The 26,719-nt window shown below is 40.1% G+C and overlaps 1 protein-coding gene across 1 annotated transcript in view; it reads left to right on the forward strand.

The window, feature by feature from the left end:
• kif1b (kinesin family member 1B) overlaps positions 1–21,925 on the forward strand; it is a 69,128-nt gene extending 47,203 nt beyond the window's left edge. The window contains exons 26-49 of the mRNA XM_051949120.1: positions 154–287; positions 1,178–1,429; positions 3,635–3,753; positions 4,060–4,145; positions 5,276–5,405; positions 5,780–5,933; positions 7,399–7,489; positions 7,589–7,707; positions 7,813–7,868; positions 9,127–9,235; positions 9,818–9,884; positions 10,145–10,229; positions 11,203–11,308; positions 12,571–12,685; positions 12,774–12,907; positions 13,532–13,593; positions 13,693–13,838; positions 14,040–14,300; positions 14,410–14,481; positions 14,602–14,723; positions 14,805–14,957; positions 16,121–16,313; positions 16,470–16,588; positions 18,886–21,925. Of these exons, the coding sequence (XP_051805080.1) occupies positions 154–287; positions 1,178–1,429; positions 3,635–3,753; positions 4,060–4,145; positions 5,276–5,405; positions 5,780–5,933; positions 7,399–7,489; positions 7,589–7,707; positions 7,813–7,868; positions 9,127–9,235; positions 9,818–9,884; positions 10,145–10,229; positions 11,203–11,308; positions 12,571–12,685; positions 12,774–12,907; positions 13,532–13,593; positions 13,693–13,838; positions 14,040–14,300; positions 14,410–14,481; positions 14,602–14,723; positions 14,805–14,957; positions 16,121–16,313; positions 16,470–16,588; positions 18,886–18,928 (2,928 nt within the window). The 3' untranslated portion in view covers positions 18,929–21,925. The remainder of the gene's footprint in view (positions 1–153; positions 288–1,177; positions 1,430–3,634; positions 3,754–4,059; positions 4,146–5,275; positions 5,406–5,779; positions 5,934–7,398; positions 7,490–7,588; positions 7,708–7,812; positions 7,869–9,126; positions 9,236–9,817; positions 9,885–10,144; positions 10,230–11,202; positions 11,309–12,570; positions 12,686–12,773; positions 12,908–13,531; positions 13,594–13,692; positions 13,839–14,039; positions 14,301–14,409; positions 14,482–14,601; positions 14,724–14,804; positions 14,958–16,120; positions 16,314–16,469; positions 16,589–18,885) is intronic.
• Positions 21,926–26,719: the final 4,794 nt, after the last annotated feature.

Genomic DNA, 26,719 nt, shown 5'->3' on the forward strand with positions numbered 1-26,719 from the left:
GCTTCAGAAAAATAGCACAACCCAAACACAAAGAGCTATGAGTCTGATATCTCTACATCTAGCAGCACCTCTTCTGCCCTCCAGCTGTTAACTGAGCCGTGCGTTCTCCACCTCCATTAATTCTGAACGCACTCTGTCGACGTTTGCAGGCAGCGGCTGGACCAGATGAGGGAGATGTACGACCGCGCTGGAGAGATGGCCTCCACTCACCAGGAGGACGGCGAAGGCACCCTGACAGGAAACGACCCCTTCTATGACCGATTCCACTGGTTCAAGCTCGTCGGGAGGTACGCAGCACACAAAAGCAGCAGGAAAATAGCACACATAACTGCTGTTGTTGTTTATACATTTGACTTTTCATTTTTCACTTTCATCACTTGTCATTGGAGTCGCATGCATCAGTAATGACCCGTGTTCATTCTTTATCATTTATTTCTGTGGATGTTTTTTTTTTTCCTCGTGTAAATATTTTAATGCATCTTCTTGTTGTCATGTGTTGCATTTGTGATTTTCTTTGGTGGTTTTGTTTTAATTTCATATCAGTATCACTTTGTATTTTTTTCCATTTCATTTGACATCACATGAGTTGTGTAAATTATCCTCTTTTTAAATTTTTTTAAATATTTTTTTTATCCTTTGCCCTGTCTGTTGCTGTTCTCGTGTTGATATTTCCTGTAATTCACACAAAGCTTGTCACCAACACAGTGGAATTTGTTGCATTTTGTATTCTATCCTCTTTCACCCAGCGCACATGAGAAGATTTATATGTTAATCCTTTAAAGTGTCATTTCATTTTGGTTTAAAATGGTCACGTTTCTATAAACTGCTCTGACACCTATTAGCTTAATACCTGCTCTTTATGAAATGAATCCTGCGGCTGCACTCGCAATAGCTGCTCCAGTTGATTTGGTGGAGCGAATAAAGGCTTATAATGAAAAGCAAACACGTGACATCTTTACTGATTAGTGTCCAGCCCCTGTTGGCTGATTGTGTTTTAATAGTATGTTGTTTTGTGCAATTTGTTTCAGGAAATTACAAAAATTAATTGCAAGAAAAACGAGGCTAAAGTGAAATATCATCAGGTTGCCTCCGTGGCCTGTTTTAACTCTGCTGTCACTCCACTGTTACCTTTTCCCTCGGTTCTTGCCGCTGTTCCCAAAACACAAACCCCCCTCAGCTCCCCCATCTTCCACGGTTGCGTTAATGAGCACCTGGCCGACCGCACGCCCTCGCCCACGTTCTCCACCACCGACTCTGAGATCACGGAGCTGGCGGACGAACGCCAGAGCGAGATGTCCGACCTGATCGACGACGAGGCGTTCGTGGACGACACCAGCTCGGACGCCGGCACCGAGGAGGGTTCGGACATCTTCAGCGACGGCCAGGACCCCTTCTACGACCGCTCCCCTTGGTTCATCCTGGTGGGAAGGTTGGTGACCGGCAGCGGCTTGTGCTCATCCTCCACATGCAGGCTGGGACGGGAGTTTGGAGCTGATGTTGGCTCAGCTGAATTTGCTTTATCCAGAGAAAAGTGAAACGAATGGGGGAAAAATAATAAAAATGAGTAACTGTAGGTGAGAAACCGCCTCCTGTAGCATCATACAAATGAAATACTCTTGACATTTTTAGGAGGTTTTGGACAGGCTGGCGTCCATTCAGAAAACAGTGTGGTAGAGAGATGTAAAAGAAGCAACATAGTGGGAAATCCGAGGCTTAGAAATGTCAGTAAATACTGTAAACATGTCACTTACTAATAATTAGTAAAGCCCTCCTTTGTGAAAGAGTCAGATCTTGTACTAAAAGCAGTCACAGATAAAATGGAGCCCTTTTGAATTTGATATGATTAGTCATACTTCTGTGCTCACAGGGCAGCTTTTTATCTCCAACTTTTAATTTAGACCGAGTCCCCAAAAATTGAAAAGCCAACATCTTTTTCTTTCCACCTCCTCCCAGCGTGATGTCTCATCCCCCGAAACCATCACAGCGCTCACTGTATTAACTCCTCTCTGTGTGTGAAATACATGTATTTACTGTTTGAAAGCTAATTAAATGTTTGTCATTTTACTTTGTTTTTATCCTTTAAACCACGGTCGAAATTTTTTTGGTTTGCTTTATTTAATACGTTGTGTTTAATTGTTTTATTTGCATACCTTTGTTTGTTTTAACGTTGTTCATGAAATGTATTGTAGTTAATATTAACTCCCCAGCTCATGACGCTCGTGTTTTTGTTTTTATTTTTTGTTGTAATTCATTGTCACGATGAAATAATATGCTCCAGCAGCGACTGAAATCACAGCACATGTTGCACCAAGGCTGTAGCCTCGGCGCTGTAAACACAATAACTGGGTAATAAACACTGTGTGCCAATCTCGGAATGAGACGACAGATCCGTGCGGGCTTCAAGCCAAGCCAGATTCTGCAAAGCCATAGCTCAGCTACCTGCGTCAGCGTGACTCCAGAGGTTTTACAGATTGATATCTCTGCTCTGTCTTGGCCTTGATTCTCCCAGCGCTGGGATGGAGGGAGGGGGAGCCACAGAAAAGGAGTAGGTCACCAGGGGTGCAGAGAAGCAAATCATGTCCCACAAAACAAAACGTCACCGAGTGTTTAAGTGAGAGACTGCTGTCGCTGTGGCACAACACAATAAAGCAATATTTTACAGCCTTTCCAGCTCCATCCTGGGCGATCTGTCATCACTCTGTCGCTCAGTTTAAAAATGAAACAGAAGGTTTTAGCTGCTGCTGAAGCATGTTAGATTTTATGTTCACTTTGTTTTTTTTTCATTTGTTTTTGTTCATCCCTTCACATTATTGTCACTAATATTTGACTGTATGTTACTGTAGTTCTTAATCAATGCTGGGAATGTTTGTGCACATGATTAACCCTCCTGTTGTCCTCATTTACAGGCAACGAAAAATATTGTTTCCTTGTCAGAAAAAAATCCAAAAATTCAACAAAAACATTCCCCAAATTTATGGAAATTTGTGAAAACTTCAGGAAGAAAATTCCAATAATTCCTTAAAAGTTTTGTTTTTAAAAAAATTGCCCAAATTTGGCAAGAAAATTCTTGTAAATGTTTTCAAAAAATGAATAAAAACTTTCAAAAAAAAATCCTGGAAATATCTGAAGTGGTTACATATATATCAGTAAAACTTTTAATATTTTCTTTAAGAACATTCACAAAAAAATCGCTGGATTTTGGTTCATTTTTTTGTGAGTGTTCTTAAACATTTTCAACATTTCTGTTTTTTCCACCAACAAAATGTTCAAAGATTTCCCAAAAATGTTGAAAATGTGGACATTAGAAGTTTCACTGTGAAAATATTTTTTTTCACAATTTTAAACTTTAAAACGGGTCAATTTTGACCCGCAGGACGACACGAGGGTTAAATCATTGGAAAAGTATATTTGTCAATGTATAGAGGTATCAGAAAACTGTCACATCGTCACTACTCGGGTGTTTTTTTTGTCATTAGGAGGATATCTAATCTGCTTTTGGTAATTAAACACAGGAGATGTCAGTCATGTAACCCAAAAAAACTGATACGCCAGCGTGTATCAAGTGTTTTCTGGTTTAAACGACTGCTGCGCCACAATCAGGCTTTCATCTCTCTCCCCTCCTGTTTACCCTCAGAGCTTTCGTGTACCTGAGCAACCTGCTGTACCCCGTACCGCTGGTTCACCGTGTTGCCATAGTAACGGAGAAGGGCGAGGTGCGGGGTTTCCTGCGCGTGGGGGTCCAGGCTATAGCTGGTGAGTAATTAATGAGACTCCTTAATGAGCGAGATGATTGGAGCAGATAAAAACATTGCCACTGATATTATAAACGAATGTATTTGTGCCACACGGTGCTTCATTAATATATTTCACACAAACCATCTGACGAGCGTGTGCTTCTGTTTTGGTAGCAGTATGACAGCACGTTGAAGGGCTTTTCGAGCCACTGATCTGTTGGCAAAGAAAAGATTCCCTTAGATTTCTCTCCTTTTGATGAGCTCTGACGGTTTAAGTCAGCCGCATCTGTGATGCATCCCGATAAGAGGGTTTGTCTTTCTGCAGCTGACGAGGAGGCTCCAGACTACGGGTCAGGAGTTAGACAGTCAGGAACCGCCAAGATTTCCTTTGATGATGAATACTTCAAAAAGGTAAGCCCTGAATCAGAGGAAAGGAGTTTCAGAGACACACTTTTTCTGTGTGTGTGAGAGACAGTGGGTGTGTAATATTTGTGTTGAAACGTCATATCAGCAGATGATGCTGTGTTTAGTTTGAGTATTATGCTATGTCTTTTTTCCCTGCTAATATTAAACTAATTTGGCAAATAGACACCACCACTGAAAAGCTTGGACTCACCCAGGCAGCTTCATGTTTTCCATGAAGACTCATACTTTTATTCATGTGCTAACAAAATTGTATAAGGGTTTTTTTTAACCCTCGTGCCGTCCTGTGGGTCAAAATTGACTCGTTTTAAAATTTGAAAATGTGGGAAAAAATATATTTTCAGAGTGAAACTTCTGATGTCCACATTTTCAATATTTTTGGGAAATCTTTGAACACTTTTTGGTGGGAAAAAAAGAAATGTTAAAAATGTTTCTTGAGAACATTCACAAAAAATAGATTTTTTTGTGAATGTTCGTAAAGAAAATATTAGATGTTTTACTGATATTTATATATAATCACTTTAGAAATTTGTAGGGGTTTTCTGGAAGATTTTTACTCATTTCTTGAAAACATTTACAAGAATTTTCTTACCAAATTTGAGGGATTTTTTTATAAATAAAACTTTCAAGGAATTATTGCAATTTTCTTCCTGAAAGTTTTGCAAATTTTCAGAAATTTGGGGAATTTTTCTGCTGAATTCTTGGATTTTTTTCAGACAAGGAAACAATATTTTTTGATGCCTGTAAATGAGGACAACAGGAGGGTTAATCATCAATGAGCCTTTCAGCACCATTATCTAACACAATGTAGCATTAGAACACAGGAGTGATGGTTGCTGGAAATGTTCCTCTGTACCCCTATGGAGATATTCCATTAAAAATCAGCTGTTTCCAGCGAGAATAGTCACTGTATTTCTGATTAATTTTGTGTTATCGTCATTGGAAAAAACAGTTTTTCTTTCAACAATAAGGGCATTTTTAAGTAACCCCAAACTTTTGAACAGTACTGTAAGTTTTAATGTCAATCAACTGATATTCTATGATAAGGAAATGCATTCTGCTAGTAGAGCTTCACACTATCACAGCTATATGTTAATGTTCTCTTTTTCCTCCATCAGAACGACTTCCCCTCTACGGTTATGACGCGCTCCGGCATGTCCCTGGAAGAGCTTCGCATTGTGGAGGGCCAGGGTCAGAGTTCAGAGGTCATCACACCCTCGGAGGAGCTCAACAGAATCAATGACATGGGTACGGCTTCCAGACCTTCACCTCGCCACTCGTAAAGTTCAACCTCTCCTCCCAGGGGGAAACACACATGGCAGATGGTCCTGTTGAATGCAAAGGAGGACTTCTTGTCATGGAAATGTGACTTTGTTTTTTTTGTAGTTTTTCCTGCTCTGTGAAGGAATGTCTACAAAGGCTGTTTGATGAGTGGACAGCAGGATCAACTCTATAAATCACTTTAAGCTTGAAAATGTGCAGAAACCCGTCTGACTGTATTGTGCAGAGCTTAGATTTCAGATGCAGATTGCCGAAGCACAATCACAGGTGCAGCTGAGGGTCATTTTCTAGTAAATCATCGCACAAGTCCCACTAACCTTAACTTATGGCTTTTTCTTCAGACCTCAAGCTGGGAAACATCGCAGACACCAAGCTGGGTCATGGCGACGGGCTGGCAGGCCAGCTGGAGGTGGGCAGCATCTTCACCTTCCGTGTCACTGTGCTCCAGGCTAACGGCATTCCTCCTGAGTATGCCGACATCTTCTGCCAATTCAAGTGAGTCCACTGTAGTCACAGAGCAGAGACTCTGTTGGATGTTGATGTCAGAGCAGTGCAGTTTGTGGCATCCTGAGTGTTACCTTTAACCTAGAGGTACTATTGTAAATATATCCATATCTACATGGGCTAGAAGCAAAACTGTTGAGCTTGCAGTGAAAAAATGAGTAATAAAGCCTCTCCAAAGGTAAATTAATATATGCTAATAATACAACAAAAGACATTTGCGTGAATAAAAGTACAACAGGGGGGCGGCATGGCTCAGTGGGTAGAGTGGCCGTCTTGTAACTCGAAGGTTGCCGGTTCGATCCTCTGCCCGTCGTGCTCATGTCATGTCAAGACATGAAACCCCTAATTGCTCCTGGTGGGTTGTGGTTAGCGCCTTGCATGGCAGCTTCCGCCATCAGTGTGTGAATGAGTAAATGTGATGTATCATGTAAAGCACTTTGGATAAAAGTGCTATATAAATACAACCATTTACAACAGTATTGGCCTCGAAATATGCCCAAAGTACCTGAAGTCACAGTATTCAATTCAAGTATCAATTATACTTACAATTAGATAAGATAATCCTTTATTACTCCCCGTATCCGGGGAAATTTCCCATGTTACAGCAGCATACATCATACAGTAGAGCAACAATAAACAACAACAATATAATGATAATCATAATCACAATCACATATGTCCAGGAGTGCAGGATGGGAAAGGTGGCTTATGGAATGATGTGAAGTACGAGAGAAAACTGTGCAGATTATGTGGTAGGGGATTGTGTGAAGCAGTCTATTTTTGTGTTAACATCAGCCAGTGATGCTGGTGTTATGAAGTCTAATAGCAGATGGAATGAATGACTTGCGATAGCGTTCCGTATTGTAGGTTAAGTGTCTCAGTCTAGTGCTGAAATTGCTACTTTGGGACTCCACAGTGTCATACAGTGGGTGGGAGGGGTTGTCCCTGATGGATGTGAGCTTTGCCAACATCCATGTATAATACATGTATTGTATTGTAATAATGCATGTGTTATTAATGTGTATATCACTTTGATGTTTAATTTCAGTTACTTTTTATACTGTTAAGCAGCTTAATAATACAGCATTACCTATTTGTCAGTTTATTTTTTTAATGTTTCTTATCTGCAAAACAGCAAGATACTAAAGTACAATATTTAGCTCCAAAATATAGTAGAATACAAGTAGAAAACAGCATAACATGGAGCTGCTTAAGTGAAGCATATCAAAATTGTGTTTAAGGACAGTGCTTGAGTAAATGTGTGACTGTAGGTTTTATAATTATTTGATTTCAGTTCATGAACTGAATTCATATCAATAGGATGATTGATAGAACTTTATCTTTGAGTTGTAATAATAAGAAGAAGAACTGAAACCTATAAGTTCATGACATTGTCTCTGTTTTACTTGTATCTTGTTTTAGAAAATGAATGTGACATTGATTTATGTTCCTTTAGTTTCCTGCATCGTCACGACGAGGCTTTTTCCACCGAGCCTCTGAAAAACGCCGGCAAAGGAGCTCCTCTGGGCTTTTACCATGTCCAGAATGTGAGCACACACACACACACACACACACACACACACACACAGGAGCTGTACATCTTTAGATTACCTGAGTCTGACAATCTTTCTTCGTTCTTTGAGCAGATTTCAGTGGAGGTCACGGAGTCCTTTATTGAGTACATCAAGAGCAAACCCATCGTGTTTGAAGTGTTTGGCCACTACCAGCAGCACCCACTGCATCTTTATGGCCAGGACCTGATCAGGTTGGTGACGTTTAAAAAGCAGTTTTCTGTAGAGCTGTTGTACATACCAGATAAAATATGATTTTCTGATGTTCTGTAGTTTAAATCTTTCATTCGTCTCAACAGTCCTCCAACGCCATCGAGGAAATACTACCCTATCCCCATGCCTCTGTCTAAGCCAGGTAAGCATTTCAGTGTCATTCCACACCGACTGTAACAGCAATATGTTCCTCACCTGTCGCCATCATTTCAGCATATTTTGTGTCATTACAGTTACATAATCATTCCTCATGTGTCCTTCCATTTTTTTTTCCTTTCATTTCTCGCTTCCTTTGGATTTTTTTTGGTCTCTAATCATGTAATTTGTAATCCTCTTACCCACCTCTCTCCTCCCTCTTCCACGTGACTTTATCCACACTTCCCTTCCAATCTTTCTTACTGTCCGTGCAACATCACACACCCAGACCATACCCGAAAGATAGAGCTGGTCCGCTACCTCATGAGCGGATATGTCAACGGCAAAGTGCTGGACACGCTGTCCGAGCACGCCAACGCCCTCGCCTCCTCCGCTGTGGCCAGCCTGGAGGACGAGGCTGACCAGCTCTCTCACTTCCCGTTCCTCACGTTACCCACTGACCCCGTGCTAATTGTGCCCAGGCACCACGGTTGGTACAGCGGACTCTGTGGTAGCTAGGCATCAGATGCATCTGTGTCGTAGCAATTAGGCTAGTGCTGTGCTTTGCTCTTGTGGTGCTCTGTGACTGCAGGTAGTAGCACAACAAGGCTCTGCAGTGGTGGTGTGTGCTGCACCTCGCTGCAGCGTATTTAGGTCTTGTCAGCTCAATCCAACCCTCCCCTGTCGCTTAGAAAGTGGCCTGAGGTGACATCTTCAGGTAAATCTGCAGCATTTGCTGAATCTCAAGCCAGAACCTAAAATGAGCATTTATCATAATCATAGAGGATCACTGACTTAGCATTCGCAGCTTCGATCAGACTCTGGAGGCCGAAACCTTTAGCATTCTAATCACAGCAGCTTTCATGTGAAATAATATTCCTTTCAGCCATACTGTGCGCAACTGAATGTAACTGTGTGCCTCAGAGATTAGCCTGTTTCAACAGGAGCATAATCCTGATGTGTCAGACAGCAGGGTGCTGTCAGTGGTGGTGTAATCTGTGATTTAGCCCCTCACAGCACAGTTAGCATTTAGTCTGAATGCTCTGCTTCACCCCCAGCTTCTGTTTTCTGTTTTTTTTCTTCAAAAATATGTCATACGTGTGTGGGGGTTAATGACTCAGTGTCCAGCGTCAGCGGTGTGTTTGCGTCACACATCCGTCCTCCAAATGGTGCAGTTAATATCTGCCCCTTACCGTCATTCATCCCCTCTAAACTTGAGACAAACTCTAAATTGGTCATGCTAAGCCGACGTTTTTATGTCTCAGTTCCAGCCACCAAGTTGAACACCATCACCAAGTCCAACCTGGGTCAGTGTGTCAGCAAGTATGACCTGCTGGTGTGGTTTGAGATCAGCGAGCTGGAGCCCACTGGAGAGTAAGTTTCTACCTGCGGATCTAATGTTCACATACATGAGCAAATTAAACGTGATCAGACTCTTAAAGCTCTTTGTGTGCCATTTAGAAAAACAGGAAACTTGTTAAACAGTTTCAGTATGTTTCAAGAAATGTTAAGTAAGAAATATATAGATGAAGCCTCTGAACTCCAAACAGTTTCTGGGTGTTTATTTGTTGATTTTGTAAGAATTGAGAAAAACTTACGAGCATTGGAAAAAATGTTGGCTCCACATGCTATAGGTATATTTTAAACACAGCCGGCAGTTCAGCCCAGTTTAATGAGAAGTCTTGCCTGTTTTTAAAGATAAGTATTTGAGGTTCAGAGGATTAAAGCATTACTGAAAGAGTGTGTATGAAGAACCTTTATGGGCCACTAAGAGTCATATTTTGTCATATAAATCTCTCTTTCAGTATCTGCTTGCTGCAAACTGTGGCCTTAAATGTAGTAAAAACCTCAATAAAAATGAAGGCAGATTGTTGGTCTAAAAGTCTGACTTGAGTAAAATGTATAAAATATGTTAGAATGTTTTTAATGTCTGTTGTGACCTCCCTTCATCCTCAGGTACATCCCAGCTGTAGTGGATCACAGTGGAGGGCTGCCCTGCCATGGCACCTACCTGCTGCACCAGGTAACACAGATCCACACCTTTACTCGTCCTCTCACACTAGACACTGATTCTGTAAATCCAGTTTTCTTTGGACACAAATTTAGATGAGATCTTATTTCCAGTTAATCTGCCAGAATAAAGAGAATGTGTTGTTGTTGTTGTTTTTTAATCTAAAAAGTTTACACAAGTAAATGATATTTCCTGTCTGAAGACACATTTGGAGGTTTAATTCAGTTCTAGCTGTTTCCTGTCATTCTAAGCTCCTGTCATGTTTGCTGCAGGGGATCCAGCGGAGGATCACAGTGACTCTCATCCATGAGAAGGGAAGCGAGCTCCACTGGAAGGACGTTCGTGAGCTGGTTGTGGGTGAGTTTTCTTCCCTCAGGGATTAATAGTGCAGCCTCGCAACAGCAAACAGGAACCAGAAACTCCTCCTGTTCCGTATGAGAGGGAGTTATACAACACCTTAAAAACAGCACACAGTGTCCGCAGTAATAGTTCCAATCTGGAAAGATGCGCCTGTTTGGCTTCAGGCTGCCTTTTACTTTCAGTAGTTTATGCTGCAGCCATAGCTGATGGACCAGATAATTACATTTCACATTTTTTAGTTTTAGCTAATGACAATTTTATCCAGAGAGGCTCGTGAGTGAGGGTGCTCGATCCTGTGATAACATGGCTGTTAATCTACAGACTGGCAGTTAACCCGTTGCGCTTCAGTGTCCCGCCCGCGGTACACTTTGAGATCTGCATAAGCAATTTCCTAAATGTCTGAAACTGCAAACACGATTACAAACATTATACGCCGATGGAAAGCTTAGATTCTCACGAATCCGCCGGTATAAACCACTTTCAGATGTGATTACCACAGCGGGTAATATAAACACATTTGTCCGACAAACAACAAATACCCATCCATCCGTTCTCTGTACACGGCTTTAACGCACACAGCGCGACTCACATTTCCGGGTTCATTATTACACACAGACGAAAATATTCCACAAAGAACGGCCATAATCCAACCTTGGACATCCAGACGAAACAAGCCAGTAAACTATTTTGTCCAAAACATGTCTTGAAGTCGGTATATAATCCACGGATCGGTCGTTTTCAAGGAAATGCACCTCGCGATGCGCGTCCAATATTCCCTGTATTTCTCGTCATATTTTTATTTACAGATAAAATATTAGCGATTTTTCTTGTACTGAAAAAGGCTGGAATTGCAGCTTATAGGGTTAAACTTCTCTGCTGATTGATTTCCAATGTTGAGACTTTATTTTGCCTCAAATGCAGTGATTAGTTTTAATGATCAGACTGATGTTTCGTGCTTGTCTGTGTCCAGGTCGTATCAGAAACAAGGCTGAGGTGGATGATAGCGCAGCAGATGCTGTCCTGTCCCTGAACATCATTTCTGCCAAGAACATCAAGTCATCCCACAACACCAACAGGTAGGTGAAATGCCCTCATTAAACTGGTTTTGTTCTGTCTACCTTAAAGGTAAATTGTCAGTAACAGAAGCTGAACACACACTAAACACAACATTTAGGATGTTCAGCAAAACATGTTTTATCAGAATAAAGCAATCATCTTCTTGTCATGATTAACTTACCGTCATGTTTTATAATTAGTTTGTTTTTCTTTGAAGCTCTTTGTATGTTGTTCAGTATCAAACATTTGTCTTTGTCTTTATATCTGCTGAAGTTGTTGCATGACCATTTCCATTTTCACTGCTGTTACTTCTCCTGTTTATTTGCTTCATTGCCTTTGTTGCCTGACTCTTTGTGCTTCTCTCTTTTTTTCTGTGCACTCTCTCCTCCTGCTGCTGCTGGACTCTTGATTGTGCTCAGGCTTTCTATTGATAAGGATATTGATAGGTACTAGCGATCAGAGAACATAAGCGTCCTTCGCTGAAAGACCTTTATGCTTCTCTTTAGTCCCATAGGCTCATAGAAATAAGTTCTCCTCGGCCGGCATGTTGCATAAGATCTGCCTTTATTTCCACCTATTTTTAACTTAAAAAGTAATCCAATTCCATATTCTGAGTGAGTAAAGGCGATCGTAAATGCAAATGCAACCCCTTTTTTGTATTTTTGTCTTAGTTTGTGATTTTGTGTCCTCAGTTCCACCCACAGTGGTGTGTTGATCTTCTGTGGCACCCAGACATTTCCAAATGAATGCTTTCCTCTCAGTTTTGTTTGTGGGGTTAGTGCGCCCCCTGCTGCCAGGAACAGGAACAGTACAGCCTTCTACACAGCCTCACAGACGGCAGTAAACTAATGTTCTGCAGCGGGTTTGAAAATCTCAGCAGTTGTCTGATCTTTACTTTACTGCTGTAAGCTGCATGATGTGTATCGTAGCTTAAATATATTGAACCTATAAGCTTCACATTCTTCATGCCACTGTCCTGGTTTGTGCCAGTTGACTCCTGACACTCTGTGGCTCCTATTGTGTCTGTCGTCAAGGTCTCACCACATGTTTCCTCACGTCTTGTTGTGACCAGAGATAAGTGTGAGGGTCACTGCTCACTGTTCACTGCCTAAAGCTGTGCTCAGGTCGTTGTTAACAGAATGACATCTGTTATTATTTATTATTCACAAGTTCTTCCTCAGAGTTACACCCCGCTGTATCCACAAAGAAGCACTAAGTAGTCCTTTACAGAAGATAGCACTGTGGAAGTTCATTTTTCTTGCCCTTCGGTTTTTCCCTTCAGGACTTTCTATCGCTTCGAGGCGGTGTGGGACAGCTCCCTGCACAACTCCCTCCTGCTAAACCGAGTCACTCCTTATGGAGAGAAGATCTACATGACCTTGTCTGCATATCTGGAGGTCTGTACTGCTCCACTGTGTTGTAGATGTTTGCAGCATCACTCTGTTTGTTTACATCTTTATGTTTCATGTGTTTTCCTCTCCTCAGCTGGACCACTGCATCCAGCCTGCCATCATCACCAAAGACATCTGCATGGTCTTCTACTCCAGAGACGCCAAGATCTCCCCTCCTCGTTCTCTCAGGAACCTCTTTGGAAGCGGATACTCCAAAACTCCTGACTGGTAATGTTCCTATTTCTACAGCTGGATCATTTTCTGTCAACCCCTGGGTCGTCCTGCGGGTCAAAATTGACCCGTTTTAAAGTTTAAAATTGTGGAAAAAATAATTATTTTCACAATGAAACTTCTGATGTCCACATTTTCAACATTTTTGGGAAATTATTGAACATGTTTTGGGTGGGAGAAAAAAATGTTAAAAATGTTTCTTAAGAGCATTCACAAAAAAATCAACCAAAAACCAGCAAAATTCACTGGATTTTGGTTGATTTTTATGTGAATGTTCTTAAAGAAAATATTAGAAGTTTTACTGATATATATGAAATCACTTTACATATTTTTAGGATATTTTGGAAGATTTTTACTCATTTTTTGAAAATATTTGCAAGAATTTTCTTGCCAAATTTGGGGGATTTTTTTTAAAATAAAACTTTCAAGGGAAACTTTTAAGGAATTATTGGAATTTTCTTCTTTAACGTTTTTGCAAATTTTCAGAAATTTGGGAAATGTTTTGGCTGAATTTTTGGATTTTTTTCAGACATGGAAAGAATATTTTCTGGTGCCCGTAAATGAGGACAACATGAGGATTCAATACACCGTGTTAATAGATCCTCCTCTGCTTCATTACAGCAACCGAGTGACCGGCATCTACGAGCTGAGCTTGTGCAAGATGTCTGACACCGGGAGTCCAGGTGAGCAGACTGAAAAATCATTTAAAGAATGTTTGAAGATGAAGTTTATCATCATCCCTTTGAGATCATCAATCTAATGAGCGCTTTTGTCCTGAGCAGGGATGCAGCGTAGGAGGAGGAAGATCCTGGACACATCAGTGGCTTATGTGCGAGGAGAGGAGAACCTGGCCGGGTGGAGGCCCAGAGGAGACAGCCTAATCCTGGAGCACCAATGGGAGCTGGAGAAAATGGAGCAGCTGCATGAGGTCGGACCTTCAGAATCGCATCTCAAACCTCCAAAATTATTTTCCTTTTAACCTTCCAAACCTTTCTGTGCTTTATTTCTCCTCTTTCTAACCGCCTAATATCTCACTGAATGAAAAAAAAAAAACAACCTTCCATAAAATACTCACAGAAAAAGTTTCTTCTTGGAGTAGAAGCCTAACTGCTACCTTCATTCCGTCCAGGTGGAGAAGACCCGTCACCTCCTCCTGCTGAGGGAGAAGCTTGGAGAGGCGCCTCCAGTGGGATCGGCTCCGACCACCAAGTCCCTGAGCGAGTGTCTGTCGCCCAGCATGAGCTCAGGCACCCTGTCCACCTCCACCTCCATCTCCTCACAGATCTCCAGCACCACCTTTGAAAGCGCCATCACGCCCAGCGAGAGCAGCGGCTACGACTCGGCCGACATCGAGAGCCTGGTGGATCGTGAGAAGGAGCTGGCTACTAAGGTGAAGAGAAATCCCGTGTTTAGTGAGAGTAACGGTGATTGTTTTCTCCGAGCAGCTGCTTCTCCTCCTCTGCTGTGAGCTGATCAGTCTCATGTTTGTTGTCTTCTAGTGCCTGCGCCTCCTGACACACACCTTCAACAGCGAATACAACGAGGTGGTCAACAGCATCAGCGACTGCAAAGTGAGAAACCTCATCTTGGTCACGTTTTATTTGGATAATTTCACGCTGAAAAGTGACTACAGTATAATATCTCACTAGGAAGTTGCTATATCTAACATCTGCTTGTTTTTTTTACTCCAGCTCTCTGACATCTCCCCCATTGGACGTGACGCGTCAGTGACCAGCTTCAGCAGCGCCACCCTCACCCCCTCTTCAACCTGCCCCTCTCTGTCCGACTCCCGCTGCGGCTCCATAGACCAGAAGTAAAACCTTTCTCTAAAAACCTCCTGTATGTTCAGATTACTGACATCCGTGGTGCTAACTTGCTTCGCTTTGTTTCTAAGAACCCCAGAGAACAGCTCTCGTGCCTCCAGTCCCTCCTGCTCAGACTATGAAAACTTCCCGATGGTTCCCACTCTGGAGACGTCCTACCTTGCACGGGCTGGAAAGAACGAGTTCCTCAACTTGGTGCCTGATATTGAAGAAATGAGGCCAGGGTGAGTAGAGCCGTGTTAGCATGTCTGACCTGTGTGCTCCAGTGGAATAAAAGCATCAGTATGAGATTTAACACTCCTGTTGTCCTCATTTACGGGCAGCAAAAAATATTCTTTGCAAAAATTCAGCAAAAAAAATCCCCAAATTTCTGAAAATTTGCAAAACCTTCAGGAAGAAAATTCCAATAATTTCTTAAAAGTTTCCCTTAAAAGTTTTTTTTTTTTTTTTAAAGTCCCCCAATTTTGGCAAGAGAATTCTCGTAAATATTTTCAAAGAATGAATAAAAGTCTTCCCAAAAAATCCTAAAAATATCTAAAGTGATTACATATATATCAATAAAACTTCTAATATTTATTTGACATAAAATGTGAATGTTCTTAAAGAGACATTTTTAACATTTCTTTTTTCCACCAAAAAATGTTCAAAAATTTCCCAAAAATGTTGAAAATGTGGACATCAGAAGTTTCACTGTGAAAATATTTGTTTTTTCCACATTTTCAAACTTTAAAACAGGTCAATTGTGACTAACTTAAATATTGTTTCCATGTCTGAAAAAAATCCAAAAATTCAGCCAAAACATTTCCCAAATTTCTGAAAATTTGCAAAAATCTTCAGGAAGAAAATTCCAATAATTCCTTAAAAGTTTCCCTTGAAAGTTTTATTTTAAAAAAATCCTCCAAATTTGGCAAGAAAATTCTTGTAAATATTTTAAAAAATGAGTAAAAATCTTCCCAAAAAAATCCTAAAAATATCTAAAGTGATTACATATATATCAGTAAAACTTCTAATATTTTCTTTAAAAAAATCAACCAATTCACAAAAAATCGACAAAAATCCAGGGACGTTTTTAACATTTCTTTTTTTTAACCAAAAAAATGTTCAAAAATTTCCCCAAAATGTTGAAAATGTGGATATCAGAAGTTTCACTGTGAAATTTTTTTTTTTTTTCCACATTTTCAAACTTTAAAACAGGTCAATTTTGACCTGCAGGATGAGGGTTAATAATCTTGTTTTTTAATTCAGGCAGAAATGATGTGAATTGATTTAACTCGCTAAAGCTGGATGATTTCAACCAGAAGCAAAACAAATCAATCAGATTCTTCTTCCGAAAAACAAGCACTCCACTGACCAGTTTCTCCTCTTTTTTTTCCTGTCGTTTCTTCAGATCTGTTGTGTCCAAGAAGGGTTTCCTGAGCTTCATGGAGCCCCGCTCCAACTCGTGGGTGAAGCACTTTGTGGTCGTTCGCCGGCCCTACGTCTTCATCTACAACAGTGACAAGGACCCGGTGGAGCGAGGCGTGCTCAACCTGTCCACAGCGCAGGTGGAATACAGCGAAGACCAGCAGGCCATGCTCAAGGTGGGGAAAAAAGAACAGCACTGCATCAGGTTTAACAGCACAGCCACATACGTGCACGGGGGTTTATGCTGTCACAAAAATTGTAAAAACTGACATCAGCGACAGGCTTGTGTGTGCACTTTGTCTAGTTTTATATGACGGATGTTTTCTTCTCAGACTCCCAACACGTTTGCTGTGTGCACAAAGCATCGAGGAATCCTCCTGCAGGCCAACAATGAGAAAGACATGAACGACTGGCTGTACGCCTTTAATCCTCTGCTAGCAGGAACGATAAGGTACAACCACCCACTGCTGTCACACAGCATTTAAACAGCTCATGTTGCACCTTTTTTTTTTTTTTTTTGGTTTTCCTTTTCCTTTAGTGTAATATGAAGCTTTTTCATGCCTATTGAAGATCTGGGGAGTTATTCTCTCCTTTACCGACCTAAAACACCTCATTTGAAGTCTGCCTGGCAGCTCGTTTGGACCTCAGTTAAAGAACAAGCTGCTGCCTCGCAGTCTGAAATAATGTCTTCATGGGAGCCAGCTCTGCTAGGGATGTGTCTCTGTTGGTACTCGTAAATCTGGTGTTTTTCTACATAATCAGCGTGACGTAGCTTTCAACGGGCCAGCTGACCAATCAGAGGCTTTTAGGGAGAGGAGCCTTATCTGTGCAGACATTCTATTGATATGTTATTTTTATGTAACAGTTTCTGATAAAATAAATTAACTGTGTTACTTTGGCTGTTGATGCAGCCGCCTCCTCTCTCGGTCTGTAATCACTGTGAGGTCACAGCAGCGCCTCGCCCACAGCACAACCTAAGTCACAAGGAGCCATCAGTCACTGCTGCAAGCTGCTGTTTACAGACAAGGACAGGGCAGTTCTGGTGAAATAGCGGGTAGCAGATGTTGTTAAAGTTGTACTGAACTCCACATTCTTACACAGGTGGTGCCCAGTTTCCTTGTTCCACAGAAAAGGCCCCCATCAATTCATTTAATAGTGTTAGCAGGTAGCCCTTATTGCTGACAGTGCTATGCTAAGGCTGTGCCGTTTAGCTGTGGCTAACGTCCTTCCAAAGATCAACTGAACAATCTGCTCTAACTTACAGACACGTCGCTCTAGCAGAAAGCAAAAACTAAACAAGGAGTACAGTCATTGCCACAAATCAGGAAACTGGCTTTTTTCACAGTGGCTAATGCTACGCTAACGGCTAGCAGCTAAGTTATGACACAGAAACAGTCTGGAGAACAATAAGAAACAGCTTTTAGACACAGGACTCACTGACAACAGCTGTGATAAAACAGTGAAAGAATCATAAAACAGAAGAACGGCAGACGTAAACACAAGAGACAAACTGTTGAATCTGAATCCATCGATCTCTCCCTGAGTGTGTGCATATAAACACATCAGCTGACTAACTTCTGAGGCTCTTTTAGGCTTAATTCCTCCCTATTTGTGCACTTTATTACAAAGAACAAACAGCTGCTCTGCACTTCTCTTGTTTTATCTGTTCCTCGTCTAAGTACTGAATTTGGAAAAAGAGCTTTCAGATTTGTTAACCCTCGACATGGAATGCTGATTGAACTGAAACTGTCTGAATTTATTCCACTTGGAGCCTTCTATTGTATCCTGAGGGATAAACGGTGTGAGATCATTGAACATGTTGTCTGTTACAGCTCCCTCACTCTTTATTGTAGAACACTTTGCACTTTCAGAATTGTGCGTTTTCACTTCTACTGTCACCTCCTTGTAACTGTTTTGTGATGTTTGCTGCCGGTCACTCCTGATCTCAGCCTGTTTTATCTGGTTAAATAGAAGTTAAAGATTTCACAGTAAACAGAGGCTAGCATTATGCATCATGTGAGGCTCTGATGTCTTCATTCCTGTTTCTGCTGTTCATATTCAGTTATAGAAGTCCTTATTAATGAAAACATCTACTTCAAACCCTATTTGTTAATGATAATGGATGTAAACACATTCTATTAGACCGTAAAAAACTACTGCAAACCTGTAAATATCCATAATATGGGCTCTTTAACCCTTTAAAGTGCACTCATTGAAAAGCTTTGACATTCAAATTTTAACCCTCCAGTGTTATTGGAGGACATCAGAGTTTTTTACTTTCATGACATTTTTCTAAATTTTTAATTTTCACGTTGCAGTTCAAGGTCAGTGAAGTTACCATGTATGGTTCCTTGCCTCCAAGAAATGTTTCTATCATCACTTAGCACAATTTCTCAGCTGTAAAACGTGTGAGTTTCATCAACTATCCATGGTTAGTTTTGATGTTTCAACCATAAACATAGAAGAGGACCGAGCTGCAAGTCCGTCTTTTTCCAACTTCAGAGAAAAGAGAAAGTTTGATCCGTTCCAGGCCTCTGCTGATTGGTCAGATTCCACGATGTAGTGAGCTTTAACGTAGAGTGGTCTTTGTTGATTGGCTGGGTGAAAACCACATGCGGATATTAAATGTGTGTGGAAGTTACCAAATGTGATCACTTGCCTCATGAAGGGTTAACCTGCAGCGGCTCTACGTTCTTTAAAAGTGACATTTCCGTCTCATCCTGATGTGAAATCCTTTTGTCCCCTCAGATCTAAGCTGGCGAGGAGGCGCAGCGGCCTGCCGAAAAACTGAGTGAGTGGAGTGGCACACAGGAAACCAACGGCTTCCATTGTTTCTGAAAAGCCTTTGAACATACCAAGTGTTAACACTTATTAATCATTGTGATTCTTGACGGTTTTCTCTTGTAAGTAGACTTGTGGCTTAAGTCTCCTTTCATGCGACTAAAAGTTTCAGTTCCAGACAAATTTGCCTCCCTTTCCCCTCCAGCCACCCTCTGCCGACTTCGCTCTCCTCCTCTCTATTTCCTCCCCCTCAGCTTTTTGTGTTTTTGTTTTTTATGACAATGTTTGGGTCTAATTTTCGTCCCGCTTTCTCGTCATTCCCAAATTCCCTAACTAGTAGCATGTTGTAGTAGTCTACTTGTGTGTGCACGACTCTTCAGAAGCTTTCAGTTTGCCAATCATCTGTAGAAAAGAAAAATGTCTATATCAGTGTTACTTGTCTCCCAAAACGACGTTTATTTTTGGGTTGTTGTTTTTTTTATATATAATATGCTGGCATGTTAACTGCAGCAGTCCTCAGGAGAAGACCAACTTTAATCACTGGAAAAAATTGAAACAAATCAGAGAACTTACTGTTGAAATCATGAAGGGAAAAAGTACAAATATCTCCAAGTGATGTATTAGTTTATGCTCTGCTACATGAACTATTGCTGCTAATAAATTCATAGGGATTTTTTTCTCCTCATCATGAGATTTGTATCCGGCCGCTGCCTCTTCCTAAAGCAGACTCTCTCCTCCAAGCGTCTCCTCAGCAAAAACTCCAAATTTGTCAGCGAGACATGAGGGCAGGACTGGATTTCTTTGTGATATTTAGATCCCACTCCTCGGTCTGTGTACATAACTCCAAAAAAACCCCAATAGTGCCAGTGTCAGTCAGTTAGTCAGTGAGTACGCACTCTTGCATTTGTGTCAACATGGAAAATTCACGCTAAAACGAGCAAAAAATGTAAGAAGATCATTTCACGTCTCTGCGGATTCTTCCTGCAGGAGTAGATATTTGTGGCTGTCGTTTTGCTTTTTCATCTCAAGAAAAAAAAAGCTGGTTTTCAAAGAGATGACAGAATTGGGAGGAGGAAGATGGACAGCAGCGCTCTAAAGAGAGAAGTTCATTTGTACAGTCTGTTCTGGGATCAGTTTGCTAGCTCATTTAAGACATTCCTAACTAACACGCCGAGACCTCCAGAGAGCCGCTAACATTTAGTTTAACCTTCACGCATTTGATAAAAAAACTGGAGACATAACAGAAGAAGAAGTAAGAAGGAGAACGAAGTAGGACAGATCCAGATCCAGTCGGTTAAAAACCTCCAAAACGAAGTGCAGCACCGCAGGTTGTTCATTTTTCTGTTTGTGTTCTTGAATCGAAACTCATCTAACTCTCATCGTGTTGACTTTTATTTTTGAAATAACATTTTTCTCTCTCTCTTATTCTTTTAATCATTCCTCAGTGAAGTTTTATACGAAATGCAACAGAGGGCATTTATTTCTTAATTTCTAACCGACATCGTGTCTTGGTGTTTGACCTTATTTTGCACATTAACACATATCTATAGCAAAAAGACGACTAAAAGGCAGATGGCATGCTGTGTTGAGTCATCAGGAACAAAGACAGGAGCACATATCAGGGCTACACTGGATGATAGCTGAAAGAAAGGAGTGATATTAAAGGGACGACATATTCAAAGGTTTTATTTCTGATATTGCTCTCGAAAATGTTTGCTCTGTGCTGCAGTCGGTGCCTCCGGTTCTACAAATAGTGGAAATGTGTGTTTAAAAAAGTGCAGATGGGCGTTCATAAACTCTGGCCTGCCAACCAGCAGTGCGCCCACTGTGTCATAAGAAAGGCAAATTAAGGTTTATTGTAGAAACAGAGGCACCCTTTGCCGGTTACAAGTGTTAAAGCGTAATAATTGGTGACGCATCTTCATTGTAAAGACAGAAAACTTTCACCTCAGAGCTGAAAATGACATAAAATCGCCGCCGCCCTCAGGTCAACCAACCTGCTGGTCGGTGAAACAAAAACCCGCTTTATCGCCATTTTCTGTTCAAATGTTTCGTCTGGGGAAAAAAATCGGACAAAACATCTATGCACTGATTCAAGCTCAAAGTGCAACATACCTCACATTAACCTCCAGAGCAAACGTTTTCCCCCTCAGTGACTAATTTGCAGAGGTATATTATTTTGGATTGTGTATTTATTGTTTGCAATGTATATATTAGTTTGCAGCTCTTTGCACATATTAATAAAAGGTTCAACTAACTGATCAAATAAAGTCTGTGCGGTTTAGTTGTTCTGCTCATAATGAACCAAATGGTGGCGTGGCAGCCTCTTCCAGCCCAGGAGAGAGTTGAATGTAAAGATGTGTGTGTTTGTTTTCTTTCTCATCATTTAAAGAAAAAGGAAAAAAGAGACCTAAAATGTAACCCGCTGCAGCTTCTAGCGGGACGTGGGTTACATTAGTGCTTCCTCTTTATCGGAAAGTGAATATTTACTCATCCTAACCAGCCGCATCAACAAAAAGATGGTTTCTGATGCATTTTATTTCTTCTAATATCAGGGAATATAACACAAAGTAGCTAGCCACATCTAAAAACGACAGTATGCTATTGTTTGTGTCTTTCTTCACCTCAACACTTTATTTTTTGTTTCCGTTGATGCCTTTAACTAGCCGTGATATTTTTCCATCTCCCCCCTTCTGAAGATTAATATCAGTTAAACTCCCTTTTCCGATTTGCTCACCAAAAGAAAAGGAAAACAAAAAGACATGATATTAACACTGTACATTATTTGTCATACTGGTTTCATTTTCATACTTATTTTGTAAATATCTGTGTTGTATGGAGCTTGAACTAAAATGTAAATATGTTTACTGTATTTGTAATAATTATAATCCATTCGCTGTATAGCATAGATGTGTCATGCAGATATCCTAATTCTGTGTATGGTAATCTTGCACCATTGAACTGTTTAGTGAATGAGGCAACAATAAAAAGTGCAAACTGTGCATTAGCAGAAGAAGTCACGCCTATTTGTTCTCGCCTTTGTAGATAGAGATAAGATGCAGTGATTTAGTTTAAAAAAAAAAAAAACTCCTTAATCCAAAAGTAACTTCCCTAATTTCTTATAACCTGAAGAATACAATGAACACAACAAAAAATGCAGCTGATTCCAGAATACTTTGTCCTATTTGACATGCTTCAGCTTCATTGTATTCCAGGGAATATAAGAGGTCATTTCATGTCATCAGCAGCACATGTAAAGGCCTAGAGTGGTTTCCTGAGAACATTCAAGCCGTAGCACAACTCACAAGTTGTCTGCTCTCACATAACCCCTAAAACTAAAGAATTATGTGAAGCCACAAAGGCAGCCGTCTTGGCACTGCTGGAAATTAGCATTAGTGAGAGACGGGTAGAGAAAAAACTGAAGATCTCCAAGACAGCCGTTCATCACGCCAAGAAAAAACAAGACCAGCATGGTTCTACCAAACTGATAGCTGGTCAGGAAACATCTTTCTACCACCAGATGACCGTCACTCATCTGTTCCTGTCAGGAATCGCCATCAGACCTCCAGGGACCTTAAAAATGAGTGGGCACTGTGGAGAAATGGGACTTGTTCAGCAAGGACAGTTGGAAACCGACTTCTTGAAGCTGGTCTGAAGTCCCACGGGGCAGGAAGAAGCCCTTCATCAAGGAAAGGCAGAGGAAAGCCGGTTACTCTTTGCTGGGATCACAAGGATTGGACTGTTGATGATTGGGCTAAGGTTCTCTTCAGTGATGAATCCAGTTTTCAGTTGATGCCCACTCCAGACAACGTACTGGTTAGGAGGAAGACTGGAGAAGCTACAAACCAGACTGTCTGCCCCTACAGTAAAACATGGGGGTGGATCAGGGACCATCTGGGGTAGTCTCAGTCTGGATGGAACAGGGAAAATAAACCAGGTCATGTTTGGGGCTACTCTTCTTCCATCAGCTGGAAAACTCTTTCCTGCCTCCAATGACTGGATTCTCCAACAAGACGAGGTCAATTAAAGCCTCGATGGAGAACACTGGAACCATGTCTTGGCTGCTCAATCACCAGATCTAAATCCAACTGAAAACCTGTGGGAAATCATCAAACGCTAAATGAAGAACCACAAGCCCAAAAACAAAGCAGATTAGTTAGAATTAGTGCAACATGAATGGGCTGCTGTGATCAGAAGCTGGTGGAGAGCATGAAGAGACATCAGAAACAATGGTTATCAATCAGTACTAACTCCTGTGTGGATCAAGGGACTAAAACAGACAGAAAAGAAAACATGGAATCATAAAAGCTGTTTTTGGCAGAACAATGCCATGGATATTGATGGAAGAACTGAAAGGATTTTGCTCATGATCAAGAAAACCATGAAACTGTCTAGAAATCAGCTCTTTAATTAAACTCTAATGAGCTATTTGTGTTGTTGTCGTTATATTTGTCCAAACAAATGTACCTTTAGTTGTACCAGGCATTAAAATGAACAAGAAGCTCAAGAAAACAAAGGTGGTCTAATTATTTTTTCCATAACTGTATTATCTAATAAGCTGCCGTTGTGCTGATATTTCTTTTAAACTGCTTCTTCTCTGCTGTCAAACCTCAGGAGCAGTCATCAAGCAGTTGCACTTCATGGCAAATTAAACAGTTGAAACAGACCTTTTATTGGTCAGGATGAAGAGAAATCTTCCTGCAGTGTTTTTAATCCCTGAGAGTCTCTCCTCCTTCCTGCGTCTCGTGATCAGAAGTTCTGACGTTAAACTTCTTTCAGTGCTGGGTCCCTTCCTTGTGATCTGCCAGAGATTTCCAGTAATTAGAAGAAGAACTTAGACACGGTTTGTTTGCAGCGTGAAATCCCACACAGCCTGAAAAGAAGTCTGGGAATTTAAAGATCAGGACTAGAAAAGACGGACTGTTTTCTTCTTTTTTACTTTTAGTGCTGCGTAATGCTTATAAGGCTGAATTAAGCACAGTCATGCCAGGTGTGCATGGAGCAATGATTAGACTCTTGTTGCACAAATTGCTCTAAGTGTGATGACTAACCCAGATAAACAGGGGTGTGTACAACAATTTCAGTAATTTAACAACTACAGTTTGATTGTTCAGAACATCTAGATCAGCTAAAAGAAAACGACTGACCACAAATCTCATCGTACCCGCTGATGTTCCGCATGTTGCCAAAGAAATGTCCTCATTTTAACTTGAATAGTTTGTTTAGTAAACCCATCATAACCCTGTATAACCCATATTTTTTTGTGAAGCTATATCTATCTAAGTTTAAGTTTTGTAAAAAGCAGTCCTCAGATTGTTTTAGTAAATAAAAATAAGAAAATGCTCCACAAATAAACATTCAGTGTAAAGAACTTTATGAAGTGTTCCTTTTTATTTTATGTATTTACTCTTTTTTAAATACACAAACTATCACTAAAGTTACAAAAAAACCTGAATTTACACGTCTAACCTGCAACCATAAATGGCCATAACATTCACATTAAAAAAAAAGATTTCTTTTTTGACATACAGATCTGTTTAAATACATTCATGGATATGTCAGAATTTCAAAAATATTTTTTATTTAGTAGATAAAACTAAAAATGTTCAAGTGAATGCTTTAATTAAATTCATAAAAAATCGACAGAATTTGTGACAATGAAACAGGTTTTGGAATTTTACACAGATTTGCTTTTTAAATGAGACATATTTTCATCATAACAAAAGTTAAAGTAGTTTTATCAGTTTATAATATCAAGAAGCATTTTAGATATATTTTTGTAGATTATGATTGTTATATATACATAAACATGTAAATAAACCTCATTGAACAATAAAATACACAGGATATGACAATAAATTAAGGCTAGAAAATGTAATTTAATCATGGAAAAATACTGTATATACCCTATTTTAACTTCATTGGTTGTTTTTGTTGCCATTCTAACTGCCGAGGCATTACAGTTTTCTGTTTTTTTGTCTGTTTTCTTATGTTTTTTAGTGTTCTTCTGTTTAAAACGATCAGTGAAATGCATATCAGCATTTTCAAAAGCACTTGCTCTGCAAAGGAATGCTTCCTGTGACAGTTGTTATTATAAATTACATAATTGGATTAATAAGACTAATGATTCACTGTGTGTGTAGCATTTTACTGATGTACCCATTTTATAAACAGTTGGGTAATTTAGTCAAGTTTCAACATTAATTTGAGCATTTAAATTTTAAAAACAAAAAAAAAATCAGCTGAAGCAAGGTTGCCTGAAAGTTAAAAAAGAAAAAAAGATTAAATTACAAACCTGAGTTGACTCAAGTTGAGATCGTTCTGCAGGTTATTCCAGGTTAAAGGGGAGTAAAACTGGATTTTCTAAGCTCAGTGAAAACAAGCAGGACCTGAAGCATAATGCAATTATTTGAGTGTGTTTGGTAAGAGACAGCAATGAAGTAATTTAAGGAAGTACAAAATTACTAAGTGTTCTCTAATTTAATCAAACCCAGTGTCTATCAGTTCTGACAGAGAAGAGGAGCCACCCAAACTATTAGTGTTAATTATCGCCAGTAATAAACCTTTATGATTAGCAGTGTCAAAGGGCTTAAGAGTCACAGCTGCATGTATAAAATGTCACCGTAGTCCAACACTGACAGAAACGTTCCCACAGTGAGCAGTTTTCTACAACGCAGTGGGAAACATGATTCATTCCTTGTAACAGAAATCTTTTGTTCTTCTATTGTTATTGTAATTTTGCCACTAGTTTGGACATTTGATATTTAAATGTCAGCTTCTTGTTGATCCAAATCCCACACATACTTGTGACGCTGTCAATATTATTCCCACTCATTGTAGAGAGATCATAATCCATGTTTCTGACTCTGGGGAATTTGATGTTTAGTGCTTAGTAGTTTTAGCTGTGTCAATAGATTATTTATTAAGTCTGATTTGTGTCTAAGAATAGCGGTTTTGAAGGGATCTGAGTGTACAGTATCCACACTACAGTACAAAACTGTATCATGTATCAAAGATGCACTCAAAGATACACATTAGATCATTTTGTACATAGAGAGTGAACAGCAAAGAACCCCAAGTTGAGCCTTGTGGGACACCTTTTGCAATTGTCACATATTACGATTTCGCATTGCTGTCTAAGAGCTAAATATGAAACCATTTTAAAACATCTGTAATTAAAATAAAATCACTGCAACAGCGCAAGATACAGAACATGACTTCGGGCCCCAGCTAGACACTCCCTTTGGAATATATCACTTTTTACTTTAACTTTTTATCTAACTTTTTATTTTACTTTTACTGCAAATAAACTTCATTAAACAATAAGAGGCCAAAAATACACATATACAAAATTAAGGCTAAAAATATGTTTTATCTGACCAAAATTGCTGTGTTTTTTAAGATGGCTATTTTTTCCTAATTTTACTCTTATGTTTTTGTTTTGTCAACACTACTTTTACAATATGGCAACCAAAAAGTTGGTGTAATCATAAACAGTGAATTATTATTAATCTGAAAAGTAACTCGTGAGTATATCTGTCTCATAAATGTAGGTAAATACAATATTTTTTACTCGAAATATTCACAGTAGGTGTATTTTCTGTGTTTCAAGTATTGAATTTGAGTTCTGACTCATGCGCCATATCTTCATTGTGGGTGTGCGCTGACGCTCGGTGATTGACTGCCGGAAGAGCCAATAGGAGAGCCGATACCTCTGCTCAGTATTCTGGACCAATCACAAACCGGTCGCTGTCTCTCCAGTGCGTCGGACGGTCTATGATTGGTGGAAACTGTACGTGGG

Source organism: Acanthochromis polyacanthus, chromosome 6, assembly GCF_021347895.1.
Source record: "Acanthochromis polyacanthus isolate Apoly-LR-REF ecotype Palm Island chromosome 6, KAUST_Apoly_ChrSc, whole genome shotgun sequence".
Taxonomy (NCBI): domain Eukaryota; kingdom Metazoa; phylum Chordata; class Actinopteri; family Pomacentridae; genus Acanthochromis; species Acanthochromis polyacanthus.